Source organism: Aulonocara sp. 'chitande type north' Nkhata Bay, linkage group LG19, assembly GCF_057382095.1.
Source record: "Aulonocara sp. 'chitande type north' Nkhata Bay isolate Kocher_YH1m ecotype deep benthic linkage group LG19, A_spYH_male_GT1.1, whole genome shotgun sequence".
NCBI classification, from domain to species: domain Eukaryota; kingdom Metazoa; phylum Chordata; class Actinopteri; order Cichliformes; family Cichlidae; genus Aulonocara; species Aulonocara sp. 'chitande type north' Nkhata Bay.
In genome coordinates, this window is record NC_141362.1 from 6945130 (window position 1) to 6967403 (window position 22274).

The window sequence follows — 22274 nt, forward strand, 5'->3', positions numbered from 1 at the left end:
TTGTTGGTGCCTTTACTTTATTTCGAGCCACTGCCGCCGTCTGCGTAGGAGACGCACTGCAGCATTAGGCTTAAATCGACACTTCATGTACTATCCAATTGTTCAGTCTGACGTCACTAGCCGTGTCTGGACCTAAACTCCGCTGCAGGTCCATATATCAAATGATCACTATGGCATTACTGAGAGTTGAAAAACTGTCTAAAGTCTTTCATCTTTAATAAAATGATCAGCGTTCTGTTCTACCAGGTGTAACAATTGAGTTTAACTAACAGGCATCCATGAAAACGGAATTTATGACATTTAACGGAGTTAGAAGTTAGCAGGGAGTTAGCTCGCTAGCTTCTATCTAAATACAATATAGCATGTCCTGACTGCGGGGTTTTGGAAACAAATTAAAACGTACAGCTCTGTTATCACTTCCAACATAAATGAAGACAGAAAACTAAACAGCAGTGACGTTTGTAGGGTTACTGAAGTTTGGCTAGCTGGTATATAATGGAGAAGGGTCTGGCTGCAGCCACTGCTCTTGTGGGATATAATGATGTGCTACGTGACCGCTACGACACAGCTATGTAGTTGTACATAGCTGCATAATATAAACAAGCTAACTTTTTTTTCCACTCGATAAAAGTTAACGTGAGTGTTCTCGGTGGTCAGGAACAAATGTAATCGCATGGCAGGATGCTGTAAAAGGACCAAACTTCAGCCAGGAGAACAACTGCGATAATCCATCCACAATACGAGGTTAGTCATTCATATACTGCTGCATGGGATGGGCTGTAGCTACATCCTAAGGTTTTAAAAACTGAGCTTAAATCAGTGTTGCCAACTCCTCAGTAAGGAAAATCGCTATTGGTTGTCCTAAAAGTCGCTAGAAGTCGCTAAATGACGTCATCGCCTAATTTGCATAATTGGTCATGCTAATCCAATTGTAACCTATGTTGTTGGAGAGAGAAATAACATCGTGGAAGAGACATAAAGTGAGTAAAAACGTCCTAAATGCATTTAGAGTTTATTTAGAACTACAAATTAAATTTCTTTTAGCAATTATTGGTTTTTTAATGTCACAATTCCAACCCTGCTCCTTTACCCGGGCTTGGACCAGTAAAAGTGACCCAAAATTGGCACTCTGGTGGAGTTACTTTGTGAGTGTGTTTATAAGTAGTTTTAAACCTTGTGATGGACAAAACAGCATAAGAGTAAAAGAAGAACTGACTGCATTACAGCACCCGCTGCTTGTTGAGAGTAAAAGCGATACGCGCTTTCATGTCTTTTTTTAGCGACTTATTTTAGAAAAAAAGTCGCTAAGGGGTCTGAAAACTCGCTAAATATAGCGACAAAGTCGCTAAGTTGGCAACACTGGCTTAAATAAATGATAATAATAATAAAAGCCAAGGGAGGTCAACAGTGATCACTGACTGTTTTAGAAGCTTTTTGAGATAGGGTAAGTGACGGGTAAGGTAAGCGACCCATGTTGTAGGTGACGTCAGACGCCGGAGATTTGGCGGAAAAAAAGCGAATGGTAGCATAGAGTTTAACAAAGTTTTTTTCAAGCTTCAGTATTACCAAATATACTAATCAACTGTCATATAACTAACAACATCTGTCCTATCATCTCTAACACCCTGGAGGACAACGGGGAGAGTTTAGACGCTCTCCAAGGTTACATCGACCGCTGTTTTCAAGATTTAGTAATGAAGAAGGCCCAGAGTGCATCTTCCCCGGCCAAAATTGAGACACCGTCATCGAAGAGATGTCGCCCATCAGACTCTCCCGGTACAACATCGCCTGCCGGCAAAGACATCGCAGACATCCTGGAGTCAATCGACAAGCGATTGTCCAGTTTCGATGCGAGGCTGTCCCTGGTGGAGATTTTACACTGGGAATTTAAATCTCTGAGAGAATCCCTGGAATTCAGCCAGCAGCAGGTGGAAACGCTTGCCGCTGAAAATGCCACGCTACGGGAGTCGGTCAAATCTCTCACTGATAACGTGACCCAGCTAAACATTGAAAATAAAAAAATAAAAGAGTCCGTTATCGATCTACAAGCCTGTAGCATGAGAGATAATCTTGTGTTTTCTGGTATTCCAGAATCTGCCGGAGAGGACGCGGAGGCAACGGTGAAAAGCTTCATTAAAATCCACCTGAAGCTGCCGGAGGACACCGTAAAGAACATCGACTTCGATAGAGTGCATTGCTTGGGGGGCGTGAGGTCGCGGACCGGGAGACCACGACCTATTGTGGCCAAATTCGGTCAATTCAAACAGAAGGAACAGGTGAAGAGTCGCGGCAGAGAGCTGAAAGGAACGGACTTCAGCGTGAACGACCAGTTCCCCAAAGAGATCCTGGAACGACGCAAGGTCCTGTTCCCAGTTCGACGTAGCTTCATCCAGAAAGGCTCCCATGCTGTCATCGCCGTGGACCGGCTCTACGTGGACGGACAGCTCTACCGCGACCCCGGCACCACACCGTGGTTATATTGACTGCACTCCAGATAAGAACCCGCTACACTCTTTTCTTATTCATTCACACTTTCTCCTTTAACATGGGTTTAACCTAGTAATATCAATATGATGTCATAGCAGATATAACACCGTCACCCTCCGTCATTACTTTAATTGGAATGTTTCCGTTTCGTTTCTTTTTTGTTGTTGTTGCTCACAGTTCATGTGGTTTCTTTCTTTCTCTTGTCTTTCACTGCTGTGATCACCTACTTCCCCACTCACCTACAAACAGCACCCTCTATTTCTCCATATTTTCACACCACGATCACGCAAACACATCCGCTCAACGGCAGCACATTCACAACAGCCTCACAGCACGCACAGACTTGCAGGACACATAAGCAAGCCACGCATGTTCATATTAGTGAATATTCACACACATAGTCAGACTTACGGTGCCTCTCACCACACTTTTTTTTCTCTTTCTATTTACAAACAAGTGATGTTTCCACATTCTCTCCACCTGTCTAAACGAAACACCCAGCATACATCATTAGACATACACACACAATTATGGGCATGCTGAGGTTTGTCACATGGAATGTAAATGGAGCTGGCACCAGAGGAAAGAGGTTAAAAATATTTAACCAGCTTAAAAAACTACAGGCAGATGTTGTTTTATTACAAGAAACTCACAGACCTGTCACAGGTTTAAACGAACTTAAAACACCTGAGTTTCCTAACGTGTTTGCAGCCTGTTATAATTCTAGACAAAGGAGAGTAGCAATTTTAATACATAAAAATGTTAATTTTACAGTACTCGATACAGTTATAGATCCAGAGGGTAGATTTCTAATTATTAAACTATCAATATTGAACAAAAAATTATGTATTGTAAGTATATATGGTCCAAATGTTGATGAACCCTCATTCTTCCACGGATTTTTTAGTGCACTCTCTGAACACCTCGATTGCACACTCATTCTTGGCGGCGACCTCAACCTTGGACTAAATGAAGAAATGGATAGGCTCAACACAACAGGAACTCAGCGCAATTGGCAATCCACAAATATAATCAAACAGTATATGAGCGACTTTGGCCTTCGCGATGCATGGCGCTCCCTTCACCCCAACAGTAAGGAATATACTTTTTTCTCACATGTTCATCACTCCTACTCTTGTCTGGATTATTTTTTGGTCAGCAGCTCACTGCTGAGTGACATTTCAGACACTGAGATTCATCCTATAGCTGTCAGCGATCATGCTCCTGTATCTTTAACACTAATGCACAAGAATAATACTACGCCAAGTAAAAACTGGAGATTTAATACATCACTGCTTAAAGACGAAGACTTTATTAAATATTTTAAAAAGGAATGGACTTCATATTTAGACTTTAATGACACTCCCGGAATATCTGCTTCTGTTCTATGGGAAGGAGGGAAAGCTGTGATGAGAGGTAAAATAATTTCTTTCTCATCACACAAAAAGAAAGAAGAAAACAAAAATATTCAGGAATTAGAAAAAACCATCAAATCACTAGAAGAAGCCTACGCGTGCGACCAAGATCAGGAAACATTGAACAAAATACGCAAAACAAAACTAGAATTAAATGAAATTATTAATAAAAAAACACAATTCCTTATACAAAGACTTCGCTTGCAGAATTTTGAACACAGTAACAAATCAGGTCGATTTCTAGCTAACCAGTTAAAAATAAAGAAAGAAAAAACAACTATATGTGCTGCTAAAGATTTATCGGGGAACACAATATATGACCCTGGAAGAATAAACAACATTTTTAGGGATTTCTATGAAACTTTATATTTACCACAAATAAACCCATCTAAAAATGAAATTGATTTGTTTCTTGACAACGTAACTCTTCCAAAATTACTAGACAGTCAAGCAATGGCACTGGATTCGCCACTGACGCCAGGTGAACTCCAGGAAGCCCTGATAAGTATGCCCAATAATAAGGCTCCAGGTCCAGACGGCTTCCCTGCAGAATTCTACAAAGAATTCTGGACAATTTTGGCACCAGTATTCCACAGCATGTTGCAGGAAATCGAGGAAAAGGGCAGACTACCACCAAATATGAATTCTGCCAACATTAGTCTCCTGCTAAAACCAGGCAAAGACCCTTTATTTCCCTCAAGCTATCGTCCAATTTCTCTTTTAAATGTAGACCTTAAAATAATCTGCAAAGCTCTCTCAAAGAGATTAGAGAAAATAACCCCCCTCTTAATTCATCCTGACCAAACTGGTTTCATAAAAGGTCAGCACTCCTCAACAAACACTCGTAGATTACTTAATTTAATAGACTACTCATACAATAAAAACATCGAAACCATAATATTATCTCTAGATGCAGAAAAAGCATTTGACAGAGTTAATTGGAAATTTTTATTCGCAACTTTACACAAATTTGGTTTTGGAAACTCTTTCATAAACTGGATAAGAATATTATACAATTCCCCAACAGCTCGTATCAGAACAAATGACCAGACATCCTCCAGCTTCTGTCTCCTGAGGGGCACCAGACAGGGATGCCCACTCTCCCCTTCACTTTTTGCAATTTTTATCGAACCTCTAGCAGCAGCATTTAGACAGGCTACAACAATTAAGGGCGTAAAATGTAAGAGCATAGAACATAAAATCAGTCTCTATGCGGATGATGTGTTGCTTTTTCTGCAAAACACACAAACCAACCTCTCTGAGGTAATTACTCTAATAAACTGGTTTTCAAGAGTTTCAGATTATTCAATTAACTGGCCAAAATCTACAGTTCTTCCCATCAACTGCTCCTTCCATAATTCTTCCTCTGCCCCATTACAGTCTGGAAATATTAAATATTTAGGTATTAATGTTTCTCCTAAGCTTTCAGACTTAACTAAATTAAACCACATCCCACTTCTAAAGAAAGTAGAAGGCGATCTGACTAGATGGAAATCTCTACCCATATCACTCATGGGAAGGGTCGCCACTATAAAAATGATGATCTTGCCAAAAATAAATTACTTATTTTTGATGATCCCTCACAAACCATCACAAGATTGGTTCAGATCTCTGGATTCATATATTTCCAAATTCCTTTGGAAAGATAAACCCCCGCGTATCAGCTTACAAACGCTACAAAGAACCAAGGATAGAGGAGGATTAGATCTGCCTAATTTTCACCAATACTTCTTAGCCAACAGGCTTCAGTTCATCTCAGAATGGTTAAAACATACCTTCTTAGATGAGCCCTGGCTAGATGTTGAACAGGCACTATGCAAGGATCTAGAGATTTCAGGCCTACCATTTATTATCTCAAACATCAAAAGACGTGAATGCTTTAAAAGTATCAACATCAGCTTTTCTCTGACAGCATGGTGGGAGTTTCTAAAAATAACGGAGTCTTCATTAATCCCATGCAAACGTACACCTATCTGGAATAACACTGACATATTATAAAACAATAATATGATTAATTTCCCAAAATGGAGTTGTAAAGGAATTAAATACTTAGAACAAATATTAGAGGGAACAGAATTTATTCCATTTGACAGACTAGTTGCACAATATGGGATCAACAAGAAAAGATTTTTAGAATATCAACAAATTAAATCCATAGTAAAAAAGAAATTTAACCTCAGTCAAGTTGAATTACAAACACCACCAAGTGCGGCACATTTCCTTACTCTTAAATCCCCCAAATTATTATCTAAAATATACAGAACACTTTCTAAAACAGATGAATCAATATCCCTTCCTATTGCAAAGTGGGAAGCAGATTTATCGGTCAGCTTAGACCAAAACTTCTGGTCTCAGGTATGCTTAAAAACCTTTAAATTGATTAAAAATCCCAGTCTGCAATTAATACAATACAAAATACTACATAGAGTGCACTATACAGGTCATAGGATGTTCAAGATGGGCTTTACATCTTCCAACAACTGCTCACACTGTCAAGGCAATACACCAGACAATTACATTCACGCTCTTTGGTTCTGTCCACCAGTGCAGAAGTTTTGGCGCGAGATATGTGAAGACTTATCAAAGTGTCTGAAATGTAAAATTCCAACCTACCCTTTAGTATGCTTGTTGGGGAAACAGGATGAGGTCACTACTAGAGTTGGCACGATACCACTTTTTTATGTCCGATACCGATACCGATATCATAAATTTGGATATCTGCCGATACCGATATGAATCCGATATAGTGTTTTTTAATCAACAAAACTGTTTTTTAAAATATCTTGCTGCATTTTGCAAGTCTGCAAGTTCATACTCAAGTTTAAAACAACAACTACACTAAAGCTATTCTGTTATACCTGTATACAAAAAAAATATTTCATAGTTCAGCAATACTGATCAATCTAATAAACTTAAACCTACACCATCCTCCCTATTCTGGTATTTTAAAGAGTACTTAACGTAAATATTAAGCAACCTAACTAATAGGGTTCCAACTCCCAGCAACAACAAAAATAAATAAAAAATAGGGAACCACCCCTCACGCTCCACCTCATGATGCTTAATCGACGTAATCAACCTTAATTTGATGCAGTGTGAAAAAAAATGCACAGAAATCAATTATTTTTCAAGAAATATTAAATAGATTCAACATCTTTCTTCAACAAAATTGCAGACTGCACAGATGGTACCTTCCCAAAGGAAAAAGTACTATAGCTTACTAGGGTATATATATTAGACTTAATAGTCACTATGTACAGTAATTGACTTCTATTCATTTTACATCAAATTAAAACTTTGGGTGTCAGATAATTATTTATTAAAAGCTCGACATTTTAAATCAGAATAAGAAAGAAAAGTATGTCTTTGTGCCCCCTTTTCCCCTGTTAATGCCCTATCGGCCCCCCTAGCTAAACTTTGCTAGATCCGCCCCTGCACAGTTACCAGCGTCAGCTATGTAGAAAAAGATCCTCGAGTAGAAAGTAATATTAAATACATTCTAACAACAGCTGATCAAGCTTAAACATGCTGCTGTTGTTCAGCCGCTGGTTTCCTCTTTCTGGTGCAAAGTGGGCCAAAAACAAACAAGAGAGACGGACTCCCGACAGAAAAGCCGATCAGCTGATCAGTTTCACGATTGAAGTAGCAGCCGGAGAGCGAGAGGCAGTCGCTCGTTAAGCTTAACGCAGGAATGCTTTACAAACATTCAGAGATGGACTTACACACTTGCTTTACTTCTCTCGGGGATAACTTTATCGGAGATGAAATGCCAGGTTCCTAGCGAAGCTCCACATGCTATCCAGACCACCGACAGGTCCCGCAAGCCACAGCCGCTCTATCACGTGATGCATACTGCTCCGACGTGCTAACGTTCGGCGTGTTGCAAGTTTTGCGAGGTGCTTTCCTGATATTTAATGGATCGGATTACATTTTTTATTTTTCTCCGATATCCGATCCAGTAATTTAGGTCAGTATCGGACCGATACCGATACGTAATATCGGATCGGTCCATCTCTAGTCACTACAGAAACTAATACAGTCCACATGGTTTTTACTGCCCTATGCATCGCCAAGAAAACGGTCCTCATGAACTGGAAAAATAAAAATAATCTTAATTCTAGCCAATATAGAAACCTTCTAATAGATCACATTAGTCTCGATATAGCCTCTGCCACCACATTAGATCAATCCCTCTGGGCTCCTTTGATCGGCTCCATCACCTAGCGGGGGTAGGGGGTCGTGGTTTGGTCCCGCCTTAGCTACTGTGGTTGATATGGAGTTGGGATGGGCTTAGGGCGCCTGGAGGACCCCTAGAGACATTATCCCTGGAGGGCTTAACCCAGGGGTTGTGTTCATAACCTGGTTAGTGGCTCTGGTCGCTCTTAGAGGTTGTTCTCCTTGTGGCTGCGTGCAGGGGGGCTGGAGGATGGTCTGTACTGGTGGACGTAGGTTACTGGCCTGGTGGCCTGGCTGCCCCTGAGTGGATCCGGGGCAGGCGTGGGAGTTTGGGGTTCGGGGGTGCTTCGCCTCCGTGCTGGGAGGTTGTTCCATCCTTGCAGGAGTCCACTCTGCAGGTGGGGGAGAGACATAGGAGAGGTGGAGAATAAACTTAACCTGGGTGTCTGTTGTCTTGTGTAGTCTGGGAGACGATTGAATGTTGGGGTGGGTACAGTTTCCTCTGCGGTGGGGTAGGGTGGGCTGCCCCGGGTCCTGTGGGGCTTGGCAGTGCTACCGTAGGCCCCGGTCTGGATGGACCTGGGCTCCCTTGCCTTGGTGGGTACCAGAGGACGGGAGTGCCTACTGGAGTCAGCGGGGGAGCTGGCCCTAGGGAGGGGCATCCTCCCCTCCCTCCTTTTCCTCCCCATCCCCGGCTACCTCCCTCTTCCCGCTCCACCACACTCACCCACACAGGTAGGGCCTTGGAGTCTCTACCTGTGTCACAAGGGTGCAGGGGAGACATTCCCCCCCTCTGTCCCCTTCTGGCCACCTGTGCCTCAATTTTATCTCACAACTTAGACATCCACATTACTTACACTCTCATAACACACACATATATATAGGGCCTTGAGGGTGGGCACGTTAACGGCGTCCAGTGGACGGTCTGTGTACTCAAACCTACCTCTGGCGCTGGTGCCCAGCTCTCAATTTTAAATCCATGTAGACATTGAGGGTTCTCGGGAGGGGCCGTGCTAACACCTGCTGCTCTCTGGCAGCAGCACCATGCTCTCCCTTGTTTTAAATGCACTTTAGAACAACACGCAGCAACACTACACATGAGCAGGAGGAGGGAGGTATGGGGTCTTCACACTCCCCCGTTCTCTGCTAGCCATTGGGGCAAGGGGGCTGGGAGGAGATGTTAGCTGTCCGATTGGCCTCCCTGCTGCTGTGGAGCCTGGGACGGTCTGCTTGCCTCCACCCCGGGGGGGAAGGGTAACATCTCTTGGGTCTGGGTTCTGTTTCCCCCTCTGGGGGCGAGGGTACCTGGACCCGGGGTATAGAGTATGTTTGGGGAGTGTGATTGTGTGTACATGTCCATTTATGTCAATCCTTACGTTGGGTGAGTGCTGAGTGTTTGTATATGTGTGCATGAGGGTGGGAATGTATGTTTGTGTCTGTGTGTGCCTGTTTGTCTGTGTCTATATGTCAGGTCGGGTCTTAGACTCAATCTCTCTGGGAACTCCCAGGCCCTCCAAGGCCTATCTCCCCTCACCACACTCCCTGCCAGTGACTGATGCCCTCAGGGGTCGGTGCATTGGTGGTTCTTGGTGTCCGGGGCTGGGCACTCAGGTATGTACCGGCTCACTCCCGGTGGCTACCTGGCGGGGCCTGGCGCCTGTTGCTCGGTCAGGCCTCCTCCGGGGTGCAGGGGGCCCTCGGGCCTCCGGGCCTGCGGCTCGGTTCACTCTGGCACAGCTGGCTGCCGGCAGAGCCGGCGGGCACGCCGGTGCAGCCACCTCTAGCTTCTGCTCGGTGGCTCCTGGGTGACGCCTCGTCTGGGGATCCTCAGCCCTTCCCATGAGGGTGGCACGGATGCCCCTCCGGTGGTTCTCTTTGGGCTCTCGCACTCTGAGGCCTCTGGATGTCTGGGGCCTGGATCTCCTCCATGCCTGCTTCATGCCCTGCGGGACGGGGCTATGGCTCGCTACATCCTCTTGCAGACCATTACATGTGGAAACCATTTGAATACAAGCGCGCTGATCCACACAGGTATGCACACGGATGTTCACTGCTCGTAGACTTAAATTACACCTTTCTTGGCTGCTACTCCAAAACACATTGTGCGCTATCTGCCCTGCGTGCTGCACAACAACATTGAATATTTAGTATTTACTGCTGTTTACACTTAGCTAGATTAATGCGATGGTGTTGTGTTTAGTATGTTGCTTTGGTTTGTTTTTGCTTGTTTTCTATTCTTCTTCTCTCAACAGGTGATCCAGGAGATTTTTTTTCTCCCCCCCTTTCTCACTGTCCCTCTCCCCTTCTGTTTTTCTTTTCCTTCCTCTTTCTCTCTCCCTTTCCTATCCCTCACTCATGTCTGTCCCGTCTGTAACATCTGAAAATAAAATATAATAAATAATAAAAACAAAGGTCACCAAATGGACCAATACGGCAATGCCACGATGATCCATTTGGCAAAGTAAATCCATTGGGTATCCTTGTTGGTCTTCAGACAACAATTCTGATGGCTAAAGAACCAAATGGTAAATGGCCTGTATTTATATAGCGCTTTACTAGTCCCTAAGGACCCCAAAGCGCTTTACATATCCAGTCATCCACCCATTCACACACACATTCACACACTGGTGATGGCAAGCTACATTGTAGCCACAGCCACCCTGGGGCGCACTGACAGAGGCGAGGCTGCCGGACACTGGCGCCACCGGGCCCTCTGACCACCACCAGTAGGCAACGGGTGAAGTGTCTTGCCCAAGGACACAACGACCGAGACTGTCCGAGCCGGGGCTCGAACCGGCAACCTTCCGATTACAAGGCGAACTCCCAACTCTCAAATGGGACAGGCAAAAAAAAAAAAAAGAAGAAGCTTTTTGAGATCAAATAGAAGAAAATACATAACATTAAACATGTTAACAACACAAAAGCCATATTAAACGCAGACTACTTTAGGACAGGAAGTAGGATTCGTCGCGTCATCACTGAACAACCGGATTACTTATGTTTGAGCAAAGGGGCAACCAATCACACACCTGGCTCTGCCCTGTCTTTCTTGATTGACAGACAAAGTCATTCTGCTGAAAAGTTGCATTATGAAATAAATAGGCCATTGGGAAAAACGGGATTTTGAAATAAAGACTGACTTTGAAAAAAGGACATTTTGGATTAAAAACAGCTGGGAATAAATAAAATGCCTCAGGAATAATCTCTGTTATTGTGAAAAATAATGATCATGAAATAATATTTCACAATAATAAGTAAATTTATATAGCAGAATGCAATATATTTCACAATAATGAGCTTTTTTTCAAAATGTGTTCAATTATTTCACAATATCATTCTCACATTACATATCTGTGTCTTATTTATTCACCTAGTAATTTATTTCATCATGACTTATTTATTTATTTAATTTTGAACACTTTGGAGTTCCATAGATGTATCTCTGCTGACAGCACAGCATTACAAACTTGTCTTGTCTGGTTTTACAAACTATTCAAGTCTAATGTAAACGAATAGTACATAATTATTCTGTTCTTACAAATCACAAACCTATTTAGAGTCTTTGAAATTAATGTCCATCAGCATCAGTTAGTGAGTGGTATATATCAGAGAGCAAGTGAACATTTAGTCATCAGAGCTGATGTGTTAGAGGGTTAGGGTTAGCAGGAAAAATGTGCAAGTCTGAGGATTTCAGAAAATTTGACAAGGTTGACTCGGTTGGAGCATCTCTAATACTGCAGTTCTTGTGGGATATTCCCAGTCTGCAGTGGTCAGTATCTATCAAAAGTGGTCCAAGGAAGGAACATTAGTGAACCAGCCAGGGTCACTGACAACCAAGGCTCAATGCAAGTGGGGAGTGAAGACTGGTCTGTGTGGTCCGACCCAACAGATGAGCTGCTGTAACTCAAACTCTACAAAAGGTTCAAGCTGGTTCGGATTGAAAGGTGTCAGAATACACAGTGTATCACAATTTGATAGGTATGGGACTGAATAATTGCAGACCAGTCAGAGCGCCCATGCTGATCCCTGTCGACACCCAAAAGCACCAACAGTGGGAATGTGAGCATCAGAAGTGGACCATGGACCGTGGGTGCACTGAGAAGAAGGCAAGTCTGAGTGGCAGTTTGATGCTTTTGGGCAATGTGGGAAACCTTGGGTTTTGCCATCCATTCAATTCAATTCAATTTTATTTATATAGCACCAGATCACAACAAAAGTCGCCTCAAGGCGCTTCATAGATACAGACAAAATCCCAACAATCATATGAGCCCCTATGAGCAAGCACTTTGGCGACAGTGGGAAGGAAAAACTCCCTTTTAACAGGAAGAAACCTCCGGCAAAACCAGGCTCAGGGAGGGGCAGCCATCTGCTGCGACCGGTTGGGGTGAGAGAAGGAAGACAGGATAAAAGACATGCTGTGGAAGAGAGACAGAGGTTAATAACAGATATGATTCAATGCAGAGAGGTCTATTAACCCTTTAGAGCCGGTCAGAGCGGGCACGCTCTGTTTTACGTAACTATTTTTAAATCCCGGTAGCTCTGCAACCACGTAAGCTAGCGCAATAATTTTTTTTGCATATGAAACCGGAGGAGTTGTACTTACATCTTATGCCATCAGCTTGTCCTAGGTCACGGTTTCCTTCCACATAAAGCTTTGCAAAAACTGCATAAAAAGCGCTTGCAGCAACAAAAACATAATATTCCAGAAACACGCTTTGCCGATCCGATCAGCTGTTCATAACACTTCCTACGTTGGAATAGACGTCAGCGCGAACTTTTGCATGTCCGCCATTACCTGCCCGAAACCGGAAGTGACGTCATTTTCGCGGAAATGTAGTCTTTTTTACCATCAGGGCCTCAGGGCCTATACTGGTCTTTTTAAAAGTTATGTTTGACTTTATGACTTTCTGTGTCGTTTCTGGGATGCTTAGGACTCATATTGCATTGCTGGAAATAGTTTATTTTGATGCATATGCTGCTTTTTTGCAAATTTGCAGTATAATATTTATTTTCGTTTTTCCTGCAGTGTATAAAAATTGGTGTATTTCAAAAATAAAACTATGAAGACACTCAAAATAAAGTTCCTGTGGTAGGAAACTATTTTGTGCAACTTTTTTGTATTTACAGTTTTGAGGGATAAGGCTCTTAAATTTCTCCAACTAGAAATATATGTTAAAAAAGCAAAAACGATTTTCATTTTTTTTGTAGTTTATTGCACTTTTTTGCAATTTATGTAATTACTATGCACTTAATGAATACATATTATTAAAATCTGGGCTATAATTGTTGTATTGATGTATAGCAACTTGAAATGCTCCCAAAAATGGCACCACACCATGTAAAAATATAATATAAGCTCTGGCGGACTTGGTTCTATGGTAGGTCTTAAAGGGTTAACACATAGTGAGTGAGAAAGGTGACTGGAAAGGAAAAACTCAATGCATCATGGGAATCCCCCGGCAGCCTACGTCTATTGCAGCATAACTAAGGGAGGATTCAGGGTCACCTGGTCCAGCCCTAACTATATGCTTTAGCAAAAAGGAAAGTTTTAAGCCTAATCTTAAAAGTAGAGATAGTGTCTGTCTCCCGAATCCAAACTGGAAGCTGGTTCCACAGAAGAGGGGCCTGAAAACTGAAGGCTCTCCCTCCATTCTACTTTTAAATACTCTAGGAACAACAAGTAGGCCTGCAGAGCGAGAGCGAAGTGCTCTAATAGGGTGATATGGTACTACAAGGTCATTAAGATAAGATGGGGCCTGATTATTTAAGACCTTGTATGTGAGGAGCAGGATTTTGAATTCAATTCTGGATTTAACAGGAAGCCAATGAAGGGAAGCCAAAACAGGAGAAATATGCTCTCTCTTTCTAGTCCCTGTCAGGACTCTTGCTGCAGCATTTTGGATTAGCTGAAGGCTTTTCAGTGAGTTTTTTGGACATCCTGATAATAATGAATTACAGTAGTCCAGCCTGGAAGTAATAAATGCATGAACTAGTTTTTCAGCGTCACTCTGAGACAGGATATTTCTAATTTTAGAGATGTTGCGCAAATGGAAGAACGCAGTCTTACATATTTGTTTAATATGTGCGTTGAAGGACATATCCTGGTCAAAAATGACTCCAAGGTTCCTCACAGCGTTACTGGAGGCCAAGGTAATGCCATCCACAGTAAGAATCTGGTTAGATACCATATTTCTAAGCTTGTCAGGGCCGAGTACAATAACCTCAGTTTTATCTGAATTAAGAAGCAGAAAGTTAGCGGCCATCCAGGTCTTTATGTCTTTAAGACATTCCTGCAGTTTAACTAATTGGTGTGTGTTATCTGGCTTCATGGACAGATAGAGCTGGGTGTCATCTGCATAGCAGTGAAAATGTATGCTATGTCTTCAAATGATGCTGCCTAAGGGAAGCATGTATAATGTAAACAGAATTGGTCCTAGCACTGAACCCTGTGGAACACCATAATTAACCTCAGTGTGTGAAGAGGACTCCCCATTTACATGCACAAATTGGAGTCTATTAGATAGATATGATACAAACCACTGCAGTGCAGTACCTGTAATACCTACAGCATGTTCTAATTGCTCTAATAGGATATTATGGTCGACAGTATCGAACGCTGCACTAAGGTCTAGCAGGACAAGCACAGAGATGAGTTCACTGTCAGAGGCCATAAGAAGATCATTTGTAACCCTCACTAAAGCTGTTTCTGTGCTGTGATGAGCTCTGAAATCTGACTGAAACTCTTCCAATAAGCCATTCCTCTGCAGATGATCTGTTAGCTGTTTGACAACTACTCTTTCAAGGATTTTTGATAGGAAAGGAAGGTTGGAGATTGGCCTATAATTAGTTAAGACTGCTGGGTCTAGAGATGGCTTTTTGAGTAAAGGTTTAACTACAGCCAGCTTGAAGGCCTGTGGTACATAGCCGATCATTAGAGATAGGTTGATCATATTTAAGATCGAAGAATTAATTAATGGCAGGACTTCTTTGAGCAGTTTTGTAGGAATGGGGTCTAAAAGACACGTTGATGGTTTGGAGGAAGTAATTATTGAAGTTAACTCAGAAAGATCAATTGGAGAAAAAGAGTCTAACTTAACATCAATGGTACTAAGAGTAGCTGTAGATAATATTACATCTGTGGGATGATTATTGGTAATTTTTCCTCTAATGATAAAAATTTTATTTGTGAAGAAGTTCATGAAGTCATTACTAGTTAACGTTAAAGGGATGGTTGGCTCAAAAGAGCTCTGACTTTTTGTCAGCCTGGCTACAGTGCTGAAGAGAAACCTGGGGGGCATCCATGTGGATGCTACTTTGACACGTACCACCTACCTAAGCATTGCTGCAGACCAAGCACACCCTTTCATGGTAACGGTATTCCCTGATTGCTGTGGCCTTTTTCAGCAGGATAATGCGCTCGGCCACAAGGCAAAAAATAGTACAGGAATAGTTTGAGGAGCACAACATTTAGTTTGAGGTGTTGACTTTCCCAGATCTCAATCCAATCAAGCATTTGTGGGATCTGCTGGACAAACACATCTGATCCACCGAGACCCCACCTCACATCTTAGAGCAGAGGTCCCCAGCCCCCGGGCCATGGACCGGTACCGGTCCGTGAGTCGTTTGGTACAGGACCACCAGAGTTGAGGCTCGGGTGTGAAATTTATGGTTTTCAGGGTTTTTATCGTTAACTCTGTTTCCCTGGGTCTTTTCCCGTGTCTTATGAATAAATCATCTTTTTTTGGTACCAGTACTGGTTTTACTTTGTTGTATTTATCCGCGACACCTTAAAGGCCGGTCCGTGAAAATATTGTCGGACATAAACCGGTCCGTGGCGCAAAAAAGGTTGGGGACCGCTGCTCTTAGAGGACTTAAAGGATCTATTTCTAGCATCTTGGTGTCAGATACCACAGGACACCTTCAGTGGTCTAGTGTTTTGGCAGCAAAAAGGGGACCAACACAATATTAAGCAGGTGGTCATAATGTTATGCCTGGCTGGTCAAATATTTGTTCTGTCTCTAAATCCATGGCTGTGATGAATATTTACATAAAGTTTGTGTAGAAAATGAGATGTTACAGGTAAACACAAAACATCAATGCAACAAATGCAGGATTTTGCAGAAGCTTTCAGTCTACTGTTAAAGTTATTATCACCGAACATGAGGAGGAAGTTCCAGTGTGCACAATGCATGCAGACATTTCTTCATTTTAGCCGTGTATTCTCTGTAAATGATCCTCTATTTTATTAGCACACGCCTACTTGTGGTTTAATGTAGCTGAGATATTAATGCCAGTCATCTTTATTAAATTCTGCATATAGCACTTCTGGGGGATAAACTGAACCTGGTATGTCTGAGATGTAAAAACAAAAATAAACCAATATAAAACAGACCTTATTTTGTTATTATTAAATTTAAGAGACTTGCTTCACAAACATTGTGAAGTGTCTGTGGTGAACACTTGATTGGAAAAGTTAGTAAGTCTTTTTACTTAATTTCATGCAAAAATATGTTTTTGTGCACATGCTTGCTGAGCATTACTGTGAGCATGTGAGGAAATCAGACATAATACTCCCTCCGTTCTGTGTGTACCTGACGTGCCGGATGTGGGAGAGCAGCATGGTGAGATGGCCAAGGCGCAGAGTCTGCTGCTGGGTGGATAGGCCCAGTTTGGAGATGGCCCAGACCAGCGCATCGATCACAGAATCCAGGAGATGCAGCAGTTTGTTTCTGCTTTCCAGCTCTTCTGGAGTCTGCGGGGAGCTCGTGCACAGACCTGTGAAAAACAGCAAAGCTACGTGTCATTACTGAGACCACTGATCCTTTTTTAAAGACGTGCCCTTTAGTTACACACGACCATAAAAGTTTAGATGCTGTTTGAGACGTAAATAGAAGCAGAATTCAATAACATACACATCATTTATACTCTATATACTTATAGAGAAAGCATATGAATAGGTTAAAACTGAGAAATCAGATGTGGCACGTTTGAATTTGACAACAGCAATATATTTAAAATTGCTGGGACAGCAACATATTTTTGTCATTGCATTACAACAACACTGCAAAAGTGTGCAACTCATCATATTTCCCATTTCATAATGCAACAAATGTTTTAACTGGGTCACTGGTCTGGATTGCAAGCTGTCCAGTACTGAATATCTTAGCTTTCTTGAGTGAGTACATGTACTGTCACAATTATACCTAGGATAATGTTCATTCAGCATTCAGCACTAACCCGTTTGTAAAAACTGATCTGTACCGTCTGAATCCTATTGATACTATATATATTATCCTCACCTCTTTGCATATAATCATTATTACTGAGCTCTGGCTCTCATCCATAGTGTGTCTTTGCACTGTTTCCCTGCTTCACGCCCAATTTGTGGTGGCAGATGGCCACCCCAAGCCTGAGCCCCCTGAGCCTGGTTCTGCTGGAAGTTTCTTCCTGCTAAAAGAGAGTTTTTCCTTCCCACTGTCACCAAGTGCTCACTCGTAGGGGGCCATGTGATTGTTGGGGATTTCTCTGCAGTAAAGTAGGATCTTTACCTTACAATATAAAGAACCTTGAGGTGACTGTTGATGTTGTGATTTGGACATTTGATCTTGTTAGTTATTTATCTACACTGTCTTTCACATGCTAGTGAACCCTCAACTCATCTTTACTCCAGGACTAGTACTCAGCCTGTGCGATCATTGTAGTTATTTATCTACACTGTCTTTCACATGCTGGTGAACCCTCAACTCATCTTTACTCCAGGACTAGTACTCAGCCTGTGCGATCATTTCTTTGCAATCAGCCATTTAACATGTTCTTTTTAAGCATACCTTCTGTTGCCTTGCCCATCATTATGTGTACCAGAATTAATGCACTTAAAAAACATCACATCTTACTTAATAATCTATACATATCATTTCCCTGATTATATTCAAGCATATATGCACACACACACCTGAACCATGGAATCTGTGAGTGTATAAACTTCTTGACTTGCAGGGAAATAATAATAAAGCTTAAATTAGATCCAGCCATTGCAACTGAAAACATGGTTTCGACAACAGTGATAGACTGACACTGACAAAACATTCCAAGATTAATAATAGCCTGGTAATAATCCACTCATTATCTCATCTTTGAATAAAACACGTAACCTGGTGTTCTTTGGTATAAATTGTTGCATGACATTCTACATCCTGATTCAGGACTCTGTAACCAATTTAACCTAAGCTGTGACATTTATGAGTTCGTACAGTTTCTTCAGTCAGGCCATCTGGATCATCAAAGAGCCCGAATGACATCATGACGGACGCTCTTGATGAAAAACTAGAGGATGGAAGAGAGAAGGAGCTGTAGATCAACTAGTGTCCGCCCACCACCAGGACAGAGGATGGATGGAGCAGCTCAGTTACAACTTTCCATCTGTCAAGATTCATTAATCTTCTCGACTCCTTCTTTTCCTTGACTTTTCAGACTTGCTTTCGCTTCTTGCACAATTTGCCCTTTTTTTTTTTACTCCAGCTGCAGTGGAGCAGAGTTAAAAGAGAGAACATAGTCTGGCAGAGGATCTTATGTGTGCGTGAGGGAGGAAACTTTGTTAAACATGTGGAGAGGTCGGTCACCTGGATGGAACCTGCCTGCAGCGTCTGTTGGAGGTGGTTTGTAGAGGACACTGTGACCACTGGAAAAACATTAAAGGTGAAAAAACGAAAGCCGCCCTGCAATAAGGTCCAAATTCACAGGTCACTTCATTATCAAACCTTCTTCAAATAACATCTGCCAATGCAACTTCTGTGGGACGGTCACCGTCATGTTGATTTTAAAAGTCACATCAAGGACTGGTGTAGTGTAACTCTGCTCTACAACGCTTTAAGGGGGTTATTTATTGTACGAGACGTTGGGAAATTTCTATGAACCTTAAACAAATGAAATGCTAGGAAACTTCAGAGGACTGTGAGTGTACTCTTCTCCCATGACCAAAATAAATAAATAAACAAACCAATAAATTATTTCGTAATCTAGAAATCTGGACACTGAACTGTACGTGTTGTTCCTGGCTTGGGAATGCCTCAGGATTGCCCTGGATAAGCTGGAGGAAGGGGCTAGGAAGAGGGAAGTCTGGGCCTCTCTGCTCAGGCTCCTGCTCCTACAACCCAGCCACAGATAATCAGAAGAAAAAGGATGGATGAATGGAAAATTAGAAGCACAAGACTGCATCATCAAGACTGGAAATCAGCCATTTCAAGGAGTAGTGCAGAAACGAAAATCATAGCAGGAAAATAACTATGATTTATGTTTCTTTAATAATAACTGGGTCTGATGGGTACTAGAGAGTATTGCTTTGACAGTCAAACGTTTGGGTGTAAGTTAAGAAGCACACTTTAAACAGATACTGACATGTGTAGTCTTTAGTTTGGTACTTTTATACTCACTAAAAAACCTTTACTTGAAGTATGAGTACCCCAAAAGTGTGTGTGTGTGCACATGTGTGAGGGATTATGTCAGAACTAAAAAGAACAAAAAACCAAAAACACCACAAATAGCGCACTGATTGGATGAGGTGGAACAGCGTATTTGCTTATTGAAACCTCATTCCAAAATTCTTCCCCATCCTGTGGTTTTATGTGCGTCAGTAACACTCACTGGAGTTGAGGAGGATCATGGCCTTCAGGCAGACGTACTCCTCTCTCTGCAGCTTCAGCTCACGGAACCGAGAGGTGGCTGCCAGCAGCATGTCGAAAATCTCCATGATGCCCTCCACACACTGTCCCTCCTCCCTAAACAGACAGAAAGAGAAGAAGTGAAGAAAAACAAGATGGAGTGGAGTGAACAAAAAGATAAGAAAGGGGAAAGAGGCAGCAACGAGAACCAAGATAAACTGAACATGCTGAAAGAAATTTCTATTACTTTGTGCGTCCCATTTATATCAACTCTTGTAGGCTAAAAAAGTTTATTATGGTGCCTGAAAACCATAATAATATGATGGAAAATTTAAAAAAAAAATCTATTTCAGCTGCAATTTTGATGAACCAGAGGATTGCAGTGTCAGCACACAAGTGCTAGTGGTACATTTTAAGACATTTTAGCCTGGTGGCAGTTGTGCCCTGCAACCTGCTTTGCAACCCACTTCTTCCATTCCCTGCTATATATGACTTACTCAGTGTCATAAATCAGAAAGGGCTTAGAGGTTCCAGAACAGAGCTTTACCCTTTGACATAATAAAACAAACTATAGTCATGAATGGGAAAATTGGGTATTAAAACCTCATCAGCTAACAACTTCCTATTGGTAATCCACATATTAGCAACCATCCATGAAGAAATTCAAGCCAAATACTGATGAATGTGTAAGAGAGAGCAGAAAGAGGTCAGAAAAGCAGAAAGAAAGACTTGATAAGACAAAATAAATTAGAAAATGATTCAATGGGCCGGTGGATGGATTTGCATCCAGGATGTTATCCTCATCTTTCCAAGGAGAAAGGCTGACAGGAACCTTACAGAGAAAAATAAGGCCGTGTTATGAAAACACATCAAGGCTAGCCTAAGCCTATAGTGATAGTTTCCGTGGCAGTGAAGAAAGAAAGGTCAAACACTGAACTCAACCCACCATTTCCCTCGTATAAATTTGCTCCTACCCTCAGCTCCTTCTGCATTTGCCTTTTTCACAAAAAATGTAGCATTTAGCTGTCTGACTACATACTGCTTCAAAGTCCTTAACAAAAATAAGGGAATTACATACACAAGAAAGTGGGACAAAGGGGAAAACTCAGGGTAAACAGCAATTGGTAAAGTCCTGTGAGACTAAACAAGAGATGAAACATTTTATAGCATCTACAGCATGCAGTCTGAAATATGATGGCCTCCATATGATGGAGTCTAAAATGTACAAGTTATCAGAACTTAGTGGCTCTGCTGCATTATCAACTTTAAAAAACTAAAGTCTGAAGTCTATTTTTGTCTTTTGAGAATTTTTGCCCTTTAGCAAAAAATATGACGAACTTTCCCTAACCCATCCCAGTTTATAATCTAACAAGTTCTGAATGTTGCACAAGGTCAGTGTCCACAGCAGAAATATATGTGCCAGTTTGTTTGACATCTGCATCAAGGAGAAATTCTTCAGAAATGCAATTATTTGTATCCTGTAGGCACCATGATTGTGGTCAACCCGCTCACTGGATTTTGGTGCATGTACTTTGTGTGAAAGTGAAAATCTGTGACGGGAGAGAAGCAGCTAGGTCCCAGCACACCAGTGACATGAGTGGATCAGACACAGCGTGGGAGGTATAGCTGGGTCGGTGGTGGGTTGCAAAGTGGCATGCAGTTCACAGCAACAGTAGGTATTGTTGAGAAACTTAAAGAGCCTCATATAAGATTTGCCATGCTGAGAACACTGTTGAAAACCTTTCTCCAAGTTTAGCCATTAGGATATCCCTGCTGCCCAATTACAGTGTGTTTACTACGAATACAAAGGCTATTCAGCATTGGCAGATACAAACAACAGTTCTCTGGACAAATTCGAAGGTCGGTGTGGAAGGGAACAGCAGGAGATAAAAGACTGCGTTGGCAGTCCAGAGAAATCTCAGATGAATCTGGAACAAATGTTCGTGATGTGTATGTGTGTTGTGGATGACCTGTTTTATCGTGTGATGTCAATTTGTCATCATTGTGAAAAAACCTGGGGAGCTCAAACCAGCAATAATGTTGTGGCAGTTGCAGATATTTCTTATTCAGACATATTTTACCTTTTTACATTATTTTATGTGGGTGAGACAACAAAAGCACTTAAGAACATCTCAAAAAGATCTAAACTGAGAGTATTATGACATATATCAGGAAGAAACACAGAAACAGAAGCTGTGTGGGTATTTGAGCAAACACTCTCTGTAAGCTAAAGTCTCTGTGGAATAGCAGAAACAAGTATTTGTCGCTCTGTAAACCTGCTAAACGTTAGCTGATGACCAACTTCATAAAAGATTTTCAGTGCAATGGGATCACATTAGTTTTAATGCAATAAGTGCTAATCCCTCTCACCTGCTGAGTTTGACATCTGGAGAGAAGATTAGTTTTCCAGGATGATCCACCGACCTCCACATCAAGCCCAGCATGAGGATCTCCAACCAGCAGCACTTCAGCAGGTGGATTTGGTCTGTTAGACTCAACTCTACAAAGCCTGAGGAGAGGAGAAAAAAAAAGGCCTCTT

General features: G+C 42.0%; 1 protein-coding gene across 3 annotated transcripts in view; it reads right to left on the bottom strand.

Moving 5' to 3' along the window:
- esr2b (estrogen receptor 2b) overlaps positions 1–22274 on the bottom strand; it is a 68103-nt gene that overhangs the window by 14139 nt on the left and 31690 nt on the right. For all 3 annotated transcript variants that reach the window (XM_086274703.1, XM_086274701.1, XM_086274702.1), the window contains exons 6-8: positions 22106–22244; positions 19719–19852; positions 16670–16853 (exon numbers count right to left, since the gene is read on the bottom strand). In XM_086274703.1, the coding sequence (XP_086130829.1) occupies positions 16670–16853; positions 19719–19852; positions 22106–22244 (457 nt within the window). The remainder of the gene's footprint in view (positions 1–16669; positions 16854–19718; positions 19853–22105; positions 22245–22274) is intronic.